Raw genomic sequence first — 17,776 nt, 5'->3', positions numbered from 1 at the left:
TCACACCCACTGAGTACATAACCTGACAAAAATCGAAACAATTAAACAAAATAAGTAAAACAACAACAACAAAAATACAAAAGTCACCCTACGAGTAGAGAGGACATTGAACTAGGAACCAAAAGATGAGTCTCACTCTGCCACTAATCAGCTGGATAACCTCTCTAGATCTCAGTTTAGTTATCCATAAAATGAAAGAGTTGGATGACATAATTGCTAAGGTCATTTAAATACTCTGAAAATCTTTGACCTATTATAGTAGAAAAGTCAGTACAACTTCCACAGGTTTGTTCTAGAGTTTATCAAAGATATTTAGTAATTAGAAATACTGATAGGATCTTGTTATATGAGGACAACTTTGCATGACAGCTCAAGTGGCTAACCTATACTATTCAAAGAAATAAGTCTGAAGATAAAATTAAAACAAATCAGAATGTTAGCAAGGGCCACTAAAGATGTTTTGTGCTTTACCAATATCAAGGAGGATGGCAAGGCCCTTCAATCTGCCTCCTGCTACTCTTAAATGCAAGTGGCAACTGTACTGTATCTAGCCTTGTGCTTAGAAGTGATAGAACTACTCCTTTCTAGTGCTAAGAAACAATAGGACTCTCCATTTTAAGCAAGAGACAAAGAAGACAGAGCTGTCAATTTTTTTTCTCCTTTCTACAGATAGTCCATTTGTACTTCAATATTCCTGTGCACATCTTATTGAACAAGTAAACCAGACTGTACCAATGATTATAGACAAGTCCAGAGGGGGGAAATGTGCTCAAATAATAGCAATAATAATAATAATAATAAATAATAGTAATAATCATAACAGTGGTAGTATTTTAGCACAACCCGTCTCTAGAGAAAACATGCTTCATTCAGTTGAGCATGTGAATTCATACCTGTTGTCTGTTGGAGTTCTAACAGAGCTTTGATTGTTGAAGTAGCTGATTGTGATTCACTGGATACATCCTGATAAATTATGGTAGGGCTAGTCTCCATTGCAATCTCATGTTCTGACCAATCCTGACGCCGGGAAGCAATTACATGAACTACAGGCTGGGAATCTGTTTTATATTAGTTAAAAAAAAACAAACCCTATAAACAAAGTTTCTCTTAAAAAAAAAAACAATTTTTTTTTTGTCTGTTTGTTTATCTTTCTATTTATTGTAAATTACATGCTTTATCTCCCCAAGAAGACTATAAGCCCCTAGAGGGCATAATGTCTTTCACTTCTGAATTCACTCATTCATTCACTCATTCATTGATTCCACAAACTGGACACTTACGTGCCAGAATCTAGATATGGCATTGAAGATATAAAGGAGCTCACAGAATAATCAGAGGATGCTCAAGAAGCACATAGTCTGGTTGGGGAGACAGACATGTAAAAAGACAAATTACAATTCAATGTGATAATTGCTATTATAAATAGGTATGCATATGTGTAGGTGAGTGCGTGTTTGTGTACAGTAAGAACAAAATGCTGTAGGAGTCTTACTTTCTCCAATGCACCTGAAAATATGTGTTGTATTACAGCCTGAGCATTCTGTCAACACTTACTGGATGGCTGAATTACTGAAGGAAATCCTGTTCACTGCCAGCAAGAAAAGACAGATGACCTAGAACCAGCACGATACAACAGGACAAGTGTAACATCTGGAGCTCAAAGTCGTGGGTTATAGCCCCAACTATATCAATTATTAGCAGGTTGATTCTTTGGGTCTTAGTTTCACTATTTCTAAAATGGGAATAAAGTTACCTCTCTTCCTCATAGGATTTCTGAGTATGCAATGAAATGATACATGGAAATGAGCTTTATAAACTATGAAGGCCAGTAGAAATGTTATTATTGTTTCTTTGTAGCTTGTAAGTTCTCAATTCTAAGACCGTTTGTTAGTTTCAAAATAAGTTATAGCTCTAATCCAAGGCTTATTATATTCATGCTATACAGGTACACATATAAATACTACATGTGCATCAAATCAAGCAACAAGTTATTTTTTCAGTTTTCCACCTATAAAATAAGCAAGTTAGACTAGACTATTACGAACTTCCTAAACTCCTTTGTCCAAGACACCATAGAGGAAATTGTGGAGGATATAAAGGCATGATTCCTTCTTCTAAATTCAGATTATAATGGAGGAAACATCAAATAAAGATATATGGCTTTGTAGCTTCGGGCAAATATCAAACGATTAGGCAAACAAGACAAATAGAAAGTAAGAGGCTGCTTTGAATTGGGATGGTCAGTGAAAGCATCACAGAAGAATGAAAAGAATTCAAGTAGCTCCCAAAACAAGAATAAATATAATAAACGTTTAACCCTCTATGAACCTTATATTTTTTAAAGCCACAGAGTTGTTGAAAAATGTTGGGGCAAGGGGAACAACTCTTCCAACAAAACAGCCTTCCTGAAAAAAACAAAATCAATATACAATAGATCTAGAATTTTTAATTACCATGAACAAACTACATTTTTCTCCCCAAAACTCCAGGTAGAATATATGCCACACTAAAGACAAATAATTTTCCATTAAACTTCCCCAAAAATACAGAAGACTGGACGCTATCCTGCAATATCAAATGCCATGTGAAGCACCGAGCAGCTTTTATTTATTCATTTTAAGTAGATATGTAGAATTTAAACTTAAGAGAATTGATTACATTATGAAATCATTCCTTTTATATAACTTAAGCTCTCAAACTTAAGAAAATTTCATAATGATATAGGCAAAGAATGACTTTGCAACCCAACCCTACAAGACACACTGAATATCCACAAAAAGGCAGGGATTGTGTTTATAGAAATAAGGTAGAAAGAGACAGGAAAAAGGGAAAACAAATTTCCATAGGAGAGCATCTATCAAAGACCATTATCCCAAACAACATCACCTTGTAGGTACTAGAGAGATTGCTACATCTCTGTCTATACTTAGAAAGAGCAGCTGACCATCATAAGTATCACTGTAGCAACCCTGTGACACAAGATGAGTGTGTGAACCTACTTGAAAACCCATCTTTAAATGATTCTCTCTCCTACTTTTGGCTTATGCTTAGACCTAAATGAATCTACTGTCTATCAAGTCATGGAATGCAATGACTAGGAAATCAGGGGCTTGATCTCACCAGTAACACGTGCTTATCCAGTGTGCACTCATCTAGACTTCCTGCGTCTCTTGCAGATGGTAGCCTTCTGTCCCTCAGATGTCTTTCTGAACTGAACAAGTATTTATTGGATACCTACTACATATTAGATACTAGAGATACACACTTTAGCATTATACTCAAAGGCAGACTCAGACATCTCTGTGGAAGAATATCTCCTATGTCTCTATTATAAATGGCCTATATCATGCTTTCATAGAATCTTAAGACTTCTCCATTAGAAGTGATCTTAAAGTTTGTCTAATGCTGCCATCAATCTTATACTAAAATCTTCACAGTGTTCCCAAGGGTCTGAGAACTCTAGCACCAAAGTACTCACTACTTTCTAAGACAGTTTCCTTACAACTCTGCACAGTTACGACAATCAGAAAGTTTTTTCATATTGAGTAGAAACAGGTCTTGTTGTGACTTCTACTTAGCACTTCTATTGTCTGTTCCTGTACCCACAAAGACCAATTCTTTTCCTTCTTCCACATCACAGTCCTGAAGATAACTGACAAAAGCTCCTATGTTCCCACCAATCCAACCCATCCCCATCTTCTCTTCTTCATGATAAATATCCTGTTTCCACCAGCTATTGCTCATACAAAGTGATTCCAAATACCTTACACACCTAAATCATTGCTTCTAAATTAAACCTAAGATATCTATATCCCTTTTACGATGTAATATATACCTTCCCTCTGAAGCACTGTCATAAAGCTCAAGGACTTCACAGTATTTAACTGCCTAGACAGCAAGGCCCAAAATGTTCCAGAGAACATTTGTTCCTCAAGATGTTCTGCAAAAAAGGGTTCCATGGTCAAAAAAGTTGGGGAACATTTTATATTGTATCTTCCACTCTTCATCTTTCATATACATATTAGCACATAATTGCTCTGAAAAGTTCTGCAATAAGTATGTTTCTGCTCAACCTAGATTTATTCCCCACCCTCAACTTGACCTACTGAGATCATGAAACTTAAGAAAGAAATCATTCTAGAAACTGACTTATGACTTACTCAAAGCAATGTCTTTACAAGATACATTTTTATACTTAACTCATGCCTTATTCCATCATAAATCTCTGCCCTTGGTTTTGTCTCATTTTCTTCCACTTCACTTAATATAATCTTGTATTTTAATCCACCTTAAAACCTTTTGGAAACAAAGTATAATATAAATAATCTTTAATACTTGTTTAAAAAAAATCTGGAACACATTCCCAAATACGTTCTAGGCTACCCCATTCCCAAATGAGAAAGGGGAAAAAGCCTATTTAGGAAAAAAAGCACAGGAACAATATGACGCATGATCTGATCTTCAGTAAGTGACCAAGGCAAGGATGGCCTTAATCCATTAGGTTTGGTCACCTAGTTATCTATCCATATCTAGGTGTATACTACTTACTACTTAACAGGCCCACTCACAAGGTTAGGGGGAGCTCCAGAAAAAAAAAATTTGGACTCAGGCAACAAAAATGAGTTTATAAAGTGCAGCTTAACCCAATGCCACAGTTATTATGGTAGATGCTCTGCTACTTTTTCATTCGGTGAAATTTTTACTGAGTATCTTCTCAGTCCTAACTGAACTCTTTGATAAATACCAGATATGTATGAAGATGAATATGATCCTTAAGCTTGAGAAGCTAGTAGCTTAGTTGAAAAGAAAACAATTATAATACACAAACAAACAAAACATACAAAATGAAATGGTCAATGTTAAAAGAGCTGATGCACAAAGCAATATTGGAAGCTTAACATAGAAGAATGAATCCTCGCAGGGTGATCAAGGAAAGTCTCAAAATAGGGTGATGATATTCTAGCCTATAAGGAGACAGTTGAGGAATAAAAATTTCTCTTCCTTCGGGGTGGAGGACAGTAGGTGAAGTTCAGAAACCACAAGTGGAATCAAGGCATTCTCTTGGCATACGTTGTCCTTATTCCAGGACTTGTGTAGCAGAAGTCACCAGAAAAAGGACCTGAAGTCAAGAAAAGATTGATTTTTCCTTAGAGTAGAATGCCAACTATTAAATGTGCAAAGAATAATGAACTTAGGAAAATCATCTACGGATGCTAAAACTACTGGATAAGTGTTTGATGAGAAACACGATATTTATATCATGGACCTTCCTACAAATTACTATTAATCTCAAAGGGAAACATGTTAACTTCATAGTGGAGAAAACCAGACGACATCATCTTAACCAAGTGATCAGTGTGAACGTCATCTATGCTGGGACAAGCTGGCATCATGTTTCTCCTGATAAAACTGAGGATATAACATCCTATCTGTGGAATTCCCGATGAATCTAATCATGAGGAAACATCAGACAAAACCAAACTGAAGAATATTCTACAAAGTAACTGATCTACACTCTTCAAATATCAAAGTCAAGAAATACAAAGGCAGGCTGAGGACCTATTCCAGGTTAAAGAGAATTAAAAAACCATGACAGTTAAATGCAGCTAAATGCAGTGTATCTACCTGAATTTTATTGAGTACAGGTGAAAACCATAAAGAATATTATTAGCTAATTAACAATATTTGAATATGGATTGTAAATTAGATATTACTATAACATTAAATTTCTTGACTTTGATAATTGTATCTTAGTCATAAAAAGAAGAATCCTTAAGAAATATAGGCCTACAAATTTAAGTAAATATAAGAAACATGATAGCTCAACTTACTCTCACATGGTTAAGAAATTTTAAAAATATACACACACACAGCAGAAGGAGGGCAAAGAATCAACAACAAAGTAAATGTGGCAAAATGTAAATAAGTAGTGAGTCTAGGTAAAGAGTATACACAGGAGTTCTTTTTACTATTCTTGCAACTGTTCTGTAATTTTGAAATTATATCAAAAGAAAAGGTCACTTTAAAAAGAAAAAAGTGGCTAAAAACTACAAAAGCAACAATGTAACAGAAAAATAAACTGCTATATAGTACTTACATTCCTAATAAGTAGGAATATTCTCACATACTTTGAAAATCAGCATGACCTGAGACTAACCAACATCTTAATCCCTTTCTCTTTAAATCACAGCATATATATTCCCAGACCTAGTCTTTGTAAGAATGTAGTAAGCAGCTATACAAGGCGATAAGGGGAGGGGAAAACAGATTATAAAAATCTGCTTTACAGTCAACTATGCCTATTCTAAATTGTGAAATTTTCTGTTATAGAATATTTTAAAAAGTAATATACAATGAAAGATATATTAGGTTGGTGCAAAAGTAATTGCAGTTTTGCCATTAAAAGTAATGGCAACTGCTTTTGCACCAACCTAATAGAAGAAATAAAAACAGAAGACACAAACTTATGTCCCATTCTTAGAATAAAAACTGAAGATTCGGTCGGGCACAGTGGCTCACGCCTATAATCCCAGCACTTTGGGAGGCCAAGGTTGGTGGATTACTTGAGGTCAGGAGTTCAAGACCAGCCTGGCCAACATGATGAAACCCCATCGCTACTAAAAATACAAAAAATCAGCTAGGCATGGTGGCACGTGCCTGTAATACCGGCTACTCAGGAGGCTGAGGCAGGAGAACCGCTTGAACCCAGGAGACGGAGGTTCCAGTGAGCTGAGATCGCGCCACTGCACTCTAGTCTGGGCAACAAGAGTGAAACTCCATCTCAAAAAAAAAAAAAAAAAAAAACCCTAAAGATTCAACTAATGAAATAGCATGTTTGGGAAGTACTAATTGGTTCACAGATCTCTTAGGAAAGGACTAACAATTTCAAAGGATAACCTGGGATTATGTATATACAAACTTCTATTGTTCATGTCCCCTTTTTGCACCAACTCATACCAAACATTTTATCTGCCCTCTTTGAAAATATATCTTGAGTGCAAAAAAGGCCAGTATTGCTCAAGAAACTGCATACCAAAAGAAATGATTGGAGAATAAGTATCAATCAAGTGTAACCAGCAGACAATTGACTCATAGTCAATACAGAATGATAAAGTCCATCTTAGCAAACAGATTCAGAAAATATTACTATCACTGATAATATGCTGAAGGAAACTATCCACTCTCTATAATGAGGGCAATATTATGTTTGTTAAAATCAACATTTTCATTTATTTTTAATTGATGAATTTTCAAAGAACATTTTGAATGCTTTCTTATCCTGTCCTCTCCTCACTGGAGTGTCAACTTTCAGTCTTTGGCATTTTTTTATTTGTTACTAATAAAATTCTTATACTAGAGCTGTATGTGTATTTTTTAAATCGTCTATTCTAGATCTAGATTTTATACTCCTAGAGGGCAAGAACTATATTGTACTCCTCTGTAGGGTCTAGCATAATGCTTAGTATGTAGTATAAACTAATCAATAATTGTCAAATTGAATTAATGGACTAATCAGCAATGTGAACCATGTAAAACTAATCTGGGAAGACTCCACCAAAGAGTTAAAATACTAGTGTTTGCACAATCTGAAGACTGTGTATAAGAAAAGTGAAGTTGCTAAGAAAGCACTCCAGAGAGAATAATGGGGAGGCAGAGAGAGGGAATGGAGAGAGTGTGGAAAGAACAAGGGAAGATAAACAGCTTTGCTTAGATGCATCAGAGTACATAAGCACAAACATAAATGTACCACCTAACAATAAGAACAATTAAGATAACTGAGAGACATGAGTACTAGATTTGTAGAAGGTCTCAAAGCTTATGATCATGAGCTTACTTCAAGAGATTTCCTAGAAAAGTAACATAATTCAAACAGCACTGAGGACAAAGAGTTTCCTGCTGTAGAATCTAGCTTCATAGTTCCTTCCGTATAATTAGGACAACCATATGATTATCTGGGATACTTTTCAGAGTGAAAGGGAGTACTTTAATAATTGTGCCAGAACAACATAAACTAGGACTTGTCCCATGCAAATAGGAATGTATAGTCACCCTACTTACAGCCCACTTACACTCTACCTCTGACCACCTTGATTCTTTCTCAGGGTATAGCAACAACTATTTCAAAATATATATTCACTTCTTTGCATACTTTTTCTCCTACTTACCCAAACCAGAGAGGAAGAATATGAAAATTACCGTCTGGGAATCATAACTCTATCCAGTTTAATATTACCTACCTGACAGATTCATCATCTAAAGTTAATTATTTGATGAACACATTCCATGCAGGAAAGAATGGTAACCTTTACCAAAAATAAAATTTCAGCTCACCGATTTAACATCAAACAACAACAACAAAAATAAAGCCAAAAGAATCGACAGAGCATACAAATTTGTTGTGAAATGCGTAGAAGCAACCTCTAAAACCTCTATTTTAGAACTCAGGCACTATGTCAGTAGTACTTATATAAATCAGAAGTAAAATAGATCTTACCTTGGGAACTCTGGGAGGACTCTGTAGAAGAGGAACTACTATCTGTATAATTCTGTGGTTCTTCTTTTCCTTCCTGAATAGATGAATTACCAGCCTCTGCTACCCTGGATGCTTGCTGTAATGTTTCTGTTACTAGTTGTCTTGTTTGTTCACTAACGACTGTCGCTTGAAAAGTCACTGGTTTGGGTTTAATAAGAACCTAGGAGAAAAGCAGAAATATACTGAGATAAAATTTTAGAACACGATTTAAAAATGCTAAACTTCTAGGTCATAAACTGATATTTTCCTGGTATGGAAAATATTCTGTAAATTATGCTTTTTAGGCACAGTATTGTTCATCAAAGAGTAATTCAATCTACAGACAAATTACAGTGTAAGCCATATATAGTGTTTTAAAGTGGTACATGCCAGACTGCAATAGCCATAATTCTGACAAGAACCTTTGTGCCTGTTTTCCTATGACTTCAGAAGTCATTTTAAAATCTGTAGACTATATAGTAAAATGATATCCACAAGCTGAGGATGGCAGAACAAAAAGACACAAGGAATCTAGATTCCCAGTGGAATGTTTGTGCTGCAATATCAGTCCAGGACTTCCTCCCTCTGAACTTTTATTAATATAATAAAAATAAAACCCTAATCTATTTGAGCCAGTGTTCTTCAAGTTTTTTTTTATTTCTTTTTTCTTCATTAGAAACTAAATCAAATTCCTAATTGACACACCTGCAAAAAGTAAAACTTGCTTGGGACCTAAACTAATCTTTGAAGAAACCCCAGATGAATACTGATTTGACAACTATCAGAAGCAACATGGAACATGTGTTAGATCAACTCCTGGTAAAAGTAAAAAACACTGAAACAAGTGAAATGGGAGAAAATTTTCAAACTGGGACATTCTACTTCAAAATCTGAACTCCAGGAGTTAACTTCAATTGGAGCTACGGAATAAAAACTATTAACTCATCACAATTATTTTTGTTTCTACCATATATAAGATTCTAAAATTTCTCAGACTCTATTAAGTTACCCATTTCCAAGAGTTAAGAAGGAAAACATGGTTTATATCATACTCTAGATGATGAAGCAAATGAAATTATTACAATTGAACTCCATAGGCAATTTGGACTTGTCACAAAAGCTTATATATATATATATTTAAGATATGTAAAGTATTTGGCTATAATTCTGAGGAAACAGACTCTAAAAGTAAATTAGTAGTTTATAGGTAAATTAATACCTCTTATACAAATTCTAGGATGGCATTTCTCAACCAAAACTAATACTGCTTCCCTCGATATTCTCAGAAAAGCAAAATACCTACAAAATAAACAGTAGCCTAGCAACATATGATTAGATCCTGAGCCTCAAATTCCAAAGCAAATTTTCAGAAAAGTTCCCTTATCTTCTATTCGTTGAAAAATAAATACATCTCTAGCTTATCTATTGTTCAAGGGGTCAAGCAAAGCTAATTTTATAAGTAAATAAAATGCTTTTGAAGGCCATGGTAGCTTATAAAAAGTAAATATTTTTGAGTGATTCTGAATGACTATGATCCTCCCTCAACCACCCCCCTCAAATCACAAAATACACCTTCAGCAAATTGTATTCCCAGGTAATTATTTCCCCATAATCTTTGCTGATAGCACGACATAAACATTTAGATATCTTAAAGAAAGTACTGAAAAGATAAATGAAGTTTTGACGATACGTGAATAATTAACACATTCAAACGTAACTTTTAACAATCTGATTTCTTAAAGATTGCTGATCTTTTCCTTCAAATTTCTACCCAGGAATTTTAGGAATTGAAAATATTTAAGAGCCAAGAAAAATCATCATATCTTACAGCATACCTGTGTTTTCCCTTGCTGCCCATAAACAATTTTTGTTGGGATGATTTTAGCTGCTGGTTGAACTGTGGAACCTATTCCTTTTGGCTGCGTTACAATCATTTTGGTGATGGGTCTTGTAGCAGTGAGGATAGCTGGCTTTGCTCCTGTTGGCACTGTCTGAATAGTCTTTTCTCCCTAAATTGAAGTCAATGATTACATAAGAGATTTATATGCATATAAATGATAAGTCCTCTCACTGAAAAATCAGTAAGGTTTTACCAGGATGATGAAAAAGGGGCTGTAGATTATGTAACAAAGTATAACGTTTCCAGGAAATCAAAAATCCTAGACTTGGTCGAAATGATCTAGAAAGTCATCTGACCAACTTTCTACCCAAAGAAGGAATTAATTATTCTCTGATGAGTGAATTTTTTAAAATTACCACATGCAAAAATACTTATTACACTGTCCCATTCACGGAATACAAATAATAGTCAGAAAATTCTGGAAGAAGGTATAGTACACTGTTAATGCTTGTCTCTAAGAATTGGGATTATAAGTCTTATCCCCCAAATACATATTTATTTTCTAATATATTTGAAATAAATATTTGTGTAATTAGAAAATTACTGTGCAATATACCAGTAGCTAAATGTACACACATAAAATAAATCCCCTAAGTTCTACATATATGAAATTATAAGGATATATATTAGAATGTCTACATGAAAACCTATGGGCAAGCAAAATCAGCAGAAGTATTAACATTCTTTCTAAGGTTATATATAGGAAAAATTTGATGAACATATGCCATGAGGAAAGAATGTTATATATTGTTAATAATATATAAGGTTATATGTAGGAAAAAAGGATGGGAAAACTCAGTGCTTCCTATGTTTTACTATTCATATATTACTAATATCCTTTTAGTCTATTAACTAGATAGCTTATATCCATTAACTTCATCATTTTCTATGCTTTCATCTACTTTATTCTTAAGTACCATTTTCTGGTCACTCATGAAATCAACATCTTTTTATATGAACTTAACTAAATTAAGTTCAAATACAGGGACTTTACTAAATTATTAAAATTTTTAAAATTAAAATCCATAAACTTAAGACGGAAATGAAAAGATCTGAGAATGTGCACCTCATCAGTTTTCCTTAATTTTTAGCCAGCATCATCTAAATATGTGCCTATCTAAACTTAGCAGCCAGTAAACACAAAGCATCCAGGTGAGCTGACTAAAAAGCAATCACTGTGAATTAGAGCTAAATATAATTACAAAAATCACAAGTTTAACTATCTGTTGTAATTATTTAAGGGAAACATGAAGCATCTGCCAATGGTGTTATTACTTATTTCAACACATGCATACTCTTCACAGCGCCATCTCTGGAAAGAGCTCTAGCTCATTTGCCAAGAGCCACTAGTTTGCAAGTGAGCATACCTATCTATTAAATAGCTCAATGGACCCTGTCCGAGTATGATGAGCCATTTAAACCAAACAAAACCAACTAGCGGCCTGTTTTTCAAAAAAGCTCTTCTGATGTGTGTTGTGGGCATGCACAGGTGAGCAAGTGGTGAGTAGAGGTGAATGTGCCTATTTGGTCTTTGGCAGGGGTGGCAGGGGCAGAGTCTTGCTCTGTCACCCAGGCTGAAGTACAGTGGCAAGATCTTGGCTCACTGCAACCTCTGCCTCCCGGGCTCAAGTGATCCTCCACCTCAGCCTCCCAAGTAGCTGGGATAACAGGCATGCACCTCCATGCTAATTTTTGTAATTTTGTAAAGATGGGGTTTCACCATGTTGCTCAGGCTGGTCTCAAACTCCTGGGCTCAAGTGATCCACCTGCCTTGGCCTCCCAAATTGCTGGAATTACAGGCATGAGCCTCCACACCCAGCCCAGAAAACGGTCTTATATGTTGATTTGCTTGTTTCACTAGCACTGCCTGTGTCAAACAGTTGTTATCAGAGATATCTAACAGCTATGAATCATACATGACTCTCAGATCTTTGTGACCACAGGGCCTAGAATACAAAGCAGCCCCTCTTACATATCAAGTTCTTTGAAATTGCAAACCACATTACAAAGGGTTCTGAAAAACTGAATTCTAATCCTGCTTTACTTTTGGCTTACTATGTAAATTCAGGCTAGGAACAATCTGTTTTCCTACACATTGAAAAAATCTAATGCTGGACCCCTACCAATGAAGCTTTTATGAGATCTACTTAAGTGAAGTATAGTATTCCATGTTCTAGTGAAGTCAGACAAGGTAGGGACACTAACAAGCCAAAACAGTTAAGTACCAAGAATAACGAGAAGAAGAAAATCAATGATTGAGGATGTCTTATGTGCCAGGCCCTATTCTAAGCACTTTCACAATAGCTACCAGTTACTAAACAACCTCCCTGGTAAATATCATCAACCCCAATGTACAAATGAGGAAATTAAGAATGAGAGAGGTTGAACATGTTACCCAAGGTCAAACAACTACAATATAAAGAAACAAAGCCCTGGTTTGTCAAACTCCAAACCTTCTACCAACTGCCTTCAGAACTATAAATAAATCTGTTATTTCTTTGATTTTTTTTTTTTTTTTTTTGAGGCAAGGTCTCATTCTGTTGCCCAGTCTGGAGTGCAGTGGCATGATCATGGCTCATAGCAGCCTCAAACTCCTGGGCTCAAGTGATCCTCCTACCTTAGCCTCCCAAGTAGCTGGGACTACAGGTGCATGCTACTACACCTGGTTAATTTTTTAAATAAATTTTTGTAGAGGTCGGGGTCTTGCTTTGTTGCCAAGGCTGGTCTTCAATTCCTGGGCGAAAGCGATTCTCCCACCTCAGCCTCCCAACCAGCTGGGATTACAGGCATGTGCCACCACATCCAGCCTGATTTCATTTTTTAATAGCTCAAAGAGGTAAAAATGAAAAAAAAAAAAAAATGAAAGTAACAAATTCCTACCAATTAGTCTTAATCCCACATATTTCTCTTTGCCCACCCTAAGCCAAATACTAGGTCAGTATCTATTGACCATAAGCTGGAATAAAACAGTGCTCCAACAGAAATCCCCCTACAGTTAAGCCAATGGAATTCTCTTTTTGGACAAAGCTAAGCATCTAAATCATGGTCACAAGCAACTTAGCTATGAGCAAGTATGAGCAACATGCTTTAGAAATTACTGTGAAAAATGGTATCAGTTGGTGGTGCTTTAACAGTTATTATATCACAGCAGTAGTAAATCAAGCCATTCTGGCTATTGCAGGGTTCTCAAGTCCTTGTGCAAATATTTATATAGCTGGTCTTTAAACCCTCTGTGAATTGCTAAATCTGCAGTTGAAGCTCTTACTTACTCCAGCATTTAGCAACGTTGTGACAACATTTTTGCCCGGGAGGCCTTGAATGGTCGTTCCTTTTCCTGTAGTCTTTTGCACAACAATCACATTGGGCTTGGAAGTCATTGGGATTGTAGTGATTTTGGTAGTTGTTCCTTAGAAAAGGGGGAAGAAAAGGAGGCCTGAGTTAAGGACTAGAGACACTTGGTTATTTCTATTTATATTATACACAATTAGTACATATAGTAAATGTCATTCCTAGACGACATGAAAGCTGTCATGACGATGAAAATGAAGGCTTGGAATAGTAAGTTATAAGTCATACCAGAATGAAAGAATATTAAGAATTGACTCTTAAAGCAGTCATCTTTTTAGAATCTGAGAACCTATACACAAAACTCAGAATCAAAAAACATCAGTTTCACCATCAATATTCTTTGACTAGTTAAAAGAAACAAATCAGAATCTCTATTCTATGACATATATTTCCACCAGACCCAGTATTATATCTGTGACTGAAGTGATGGGAAAACCCTTCAAAAAAGAACATGAAGTAAATACTTAAATTTACATAATACTAGGTTCTAGAAAAAACTTATGACAAGAAATAAGCCATTATTTTTCTGCGATTAAAAAAGACAAAGTAGGCCAGGCATGGTTGGCTCACGCTCATAATGCCAGCACTTTGAGAGGCCGAGATGGATGGATCACCAGAGGTCAGGAGTTCAAGATCAGCCTGTCCAACCTGGTGAAACTCTGTCTCTACTAAAAATAAAAAAAAAAACTAGCTGGGGGTGGTGGTGGGCACCTGTAATCCCAGCTACTTGGAAGGCTGAGGCAGAAGAATTGCTTGAACCTGGGAGGTGGAGGTTGCAGTGAGCCCAGATCGTGCCACTGCACTCCATCCTGGGCTACAGAGTGAGACTCAATCTCAAAACAAACAAACAAAAAAGACAAAGTAAATGATATACAAAACAAGTCACAGATTCACTGTATGCTTCTGTAATCTGCAGCACTCTGGAGAGTGTGAGGATAAAACTCTAATTTACATATATAAACTTATATTGTCAATTATTAAAATCTATCTAATAGGTCTATACCTACTGATCCAAACATAGTATTACTTTGCCCTCTCCCACACATCCTTCCATAATTGGCTTCTCTTCTACCTATCAAATCTACCTTCCAACCTTCAGATGTAAATTCTGGTGCAAATCTTTGATTTATTCCTTGTCTTCTTCTCTTTTTCAAAAAATTTTATTTTTATTTTTATTTTTTTAAGGCAAGGTCTTGCTCTGTCACCCAGACGGGAGTTGAATGAAGCAACCACAGCTCATTGCAGCCTTGACCTTCCAAGCTCAAGTGGTCCTCCCACCTTACTCTTTGATTTTTTTGTAGAGACGTGGTCTCACTATGTTGCCCTGGCTGATCTCAAACTCTTAGGCTCAAGTGATCCTCCTGCCTCAGCTTCACAAAGTGTTGGGACTATAGGTGTGAGCCACTGTGCCTGGACTCTTTTTTTTTTTTTTTTTTTTTTAAGAGAGACGGGGTCTCACTCTGTTACCCAGGCTGGAGTGCAGTGGCATGATCATATCTACTGCAGGCTTCAACTCTCGGGCTCACACAATCCTCCCATCTCAGCCTCTTAGGTACCTAGGACTTCAGGTATGTGCCATCATGCCTGGCTAATTTCTGTATTTTTTGGTAGAGATGGGGTCTTACTACATTGCCCAGGTTGGTCTTGAACTCCTGGCCTCAAGTGATCCTCCTGTTTCAGCCTCCCAAATTGTTGGAATTACAGGCATGAGCCAGCAGGCTTGGCCTATTTCCCCATCTTAACTCCCTATACCTCTCAACAAGATGAAAGCCCCTTAATCTCCACACTGTACCTTTTTATGATTCCTCAGTGCTTAGGACAGTAGATGACAATTACATTCTTAAAAAACTAAATTTATCATGCCAAGAACCTGGAACATGTCAACTGGTTAAACTCCCTAATTTCCCGTTTCGTCCCCAGTTCTAACTTTCCCTCATGTTTCAAAATCCTATTAATACATAATCTGTCCCTTAATCTACCATCTTAATGTAATTAGCATGTACTCCAGAGTACACACCATAAACTTTAATCTAACAAGTAACTTCTTCATTATGGCTTCCCGTTACCTACCACACAAAGCCCAAACTCCTCTGCCTAGCTTTCCAGGCTTTGTCAGACCTTAATTTTTAGAATTAACTAACGTACACCTCTCCTTTAATGTGCTGGTTTCCACATTGGTCTTTGAGTATACAAATTCCAATGCTACTTTTGCTGCTGTAATTTCCTCTGCTTATGAAAAGAGGCATGTCGAGTTCTTCTTCTATAGGCCTATATATCATCTATCAAATGACTAAGCACAGAATTATTACTTAATAAAAACATGAGTAATATGTCTTCAAAAAATAAACACAATTTTATTATTTTCCACTGGAAAACCTTAATATTCCTTACTTAATTTTTTTAAACAAAGTTACACTAAGAATAAGAATATTCTAGCTATATGTTAATTTTGGCAATACTGCTACAAAAAATGTCTTTATAATATACTTGCCATTATATAATGTTTCATTAGTCCAAGGTAACATGCTCTGAGGTTACATAAAAGAGCATTTTAACCTATGAACTAGCTTCACAACTTTTTCCATTTATTTGTAGTCTCTAAATAGTCAGCTGTTAAGAATTTCAAAAACCAAGCTGCCCATGATTCACTTATACTAACTTTAACTCTTAATTAACTTTAATCCCTCACATGTGATTAACTCTATAGACCTTTCTGACACGGTTTCATACAGACCTCTTTTGACATGATTTACTATGTTTTTGACTTTATGCTAAAGTACAAGGGCCACTTTTTGACAAAACTTGCTTAACAAATGAATTATATTTTTACCTACTAAAATGTCTAATCCCTTCCATTACAGAAGTTTTTCAATTTATATGATAGTTGCAAACCAAGTCCACAAGCTTAACAAAATGTGGTGGGCGGGGTGGCAAATGCCAGAAAATAGAAGAAAAAGGAATAGCATAAGGAAAAGCAAGTCTAACATTATATTAAAATAGAATATAATTTATAATTGATACAATGATCAATTATAAATGTCTGAAATTCCAGTGAACATGTTTCTATATTAGGGGATACCTACATTATATTGAAGAAGTATTATTCATTACAAAAAAGTCACCTTCTGTGCTTTCACAGTAGACTGCCGTTCCCATGTTACAAAAGAATTATACAAGTTCACTTGCTTAGCATTCTTTAGGGCAGATAATAAAACTCATGCATATATTCCTCTGTATCACAACACACAGCAGAGTATCTGGCTTGTAGCGTATCAGAAGGACCCACTTATATAGTCTTCACTTATAAAACAATCGAGATATAATGGGTGCAAATAACTGTAAATCTCATTTGGATAATAATCAACTATGATATTGATGCATTTCAGGCATTCTTATTTTTAAAAAAGATTCCTGTAAAAGTTTGGGCATTATAATAGGTAGGCTTAAAGAAGAACACAAATTTATTGGCTCAGATTTTACTATTCTATTTACAGATTCTAAAATTACCTGATAATCTTGGTCTCTTAGGTGAGGTTTTATGTTGCTTTGCTCAAAGAATGAACTAATGAAAAAGTGCAAAAATAACAGCTTCTTTCCTGGACACCGTACTAAAGATCAGTAGAATTAAAGTTTTGCTATTGTCACAGGTTCTCATAATGTCCCCAGAATCAAGGTAGTGAGTTCAACTCTGAAGAATCCAATATAATTATTCATCTAACCCTCAACAAAGCTCACAAAAAAAGTACAAATCTGATAATCTAATATATAAACATGTAAATAAATATTTGATTCTATAAAATATGAATTGGCCAGGCGCAGTGACTGACGCCTATAATACCAGCACTTTGGGAGCCCGAGGCAGGTGGATCACTGGAGGTCAGGAGTTTGAGATCATCCTGGCCAACATGGTGAAACTCTGTCTCTGCTAAAAATACAAAAATTAGCCGAGCGTGGTGGCAGGCGCCTGTAATCCCAGCTACTCAGGAGGCTGAGGCAGGAGAATTGCTTGAACCCGG

The 17,776-nt window shown here is 35.8% G+C and overlaps 1 protein-coding gene across 11 annotated transcripts in view; it reads right to left on the bottom strand.

The window, feature by feature from the left end:
* The window catches only part of EMSY (EMSY transcriptional repressor, BRCA2 interacting), a 105,721-nt gene that overhangs the window by 16,208 nt on the left and 71,737 nt on the right, over nucleotides 1-17,776 (bottom strand). For 10 of the 11 annotated variants that reach the window (XM_050756058.1, XM_050756068.1, XM_050756061.1 and 7 more), the window contains 4 exons: nucleotides 13,682-13,818; nucleotides 10,348-10,521; nucleotides 8,495-8,693; nucleotides 894-1,058 (listed from right to left, as the gene is read on the bottom strand). In XM_050756058.1, coding sequence (XP_050612015.1) covers nucleotides 894-1,058; nucleotides 8,495-8,693; nucleotides 10,348-10,521; nucleotides 13,682-13,818 — 675 coding nt within the window. The remainder of the gene's footprint in view (nucleotides 1-893; nucleotides 1,059-8,494; nucleotides 8,694-10,347; nucleotides 10,522-13,681; nucleotides 13,819-17,776) is intronic. The other variant, XM_050756065.1, reaches the window with a different exon arrangement.

Source organism: Macaca thibetana, chromosome 14 (assembly GCF_024542745.1).
Source record: "Macaca thibetana thibetana isolate TM-01 chromosome 14, ASM2454274v1, whole genome shotgun sequence".
Lineage (NCBI taxonomy): Eukaryota > Metazoa > Chordata > Mammalia > Primates > Cercopithecidae > Macaca > Macaca thibetana.
This window is presented reverse-complemented; position numbering and strand designations above follow the sequence as displayed.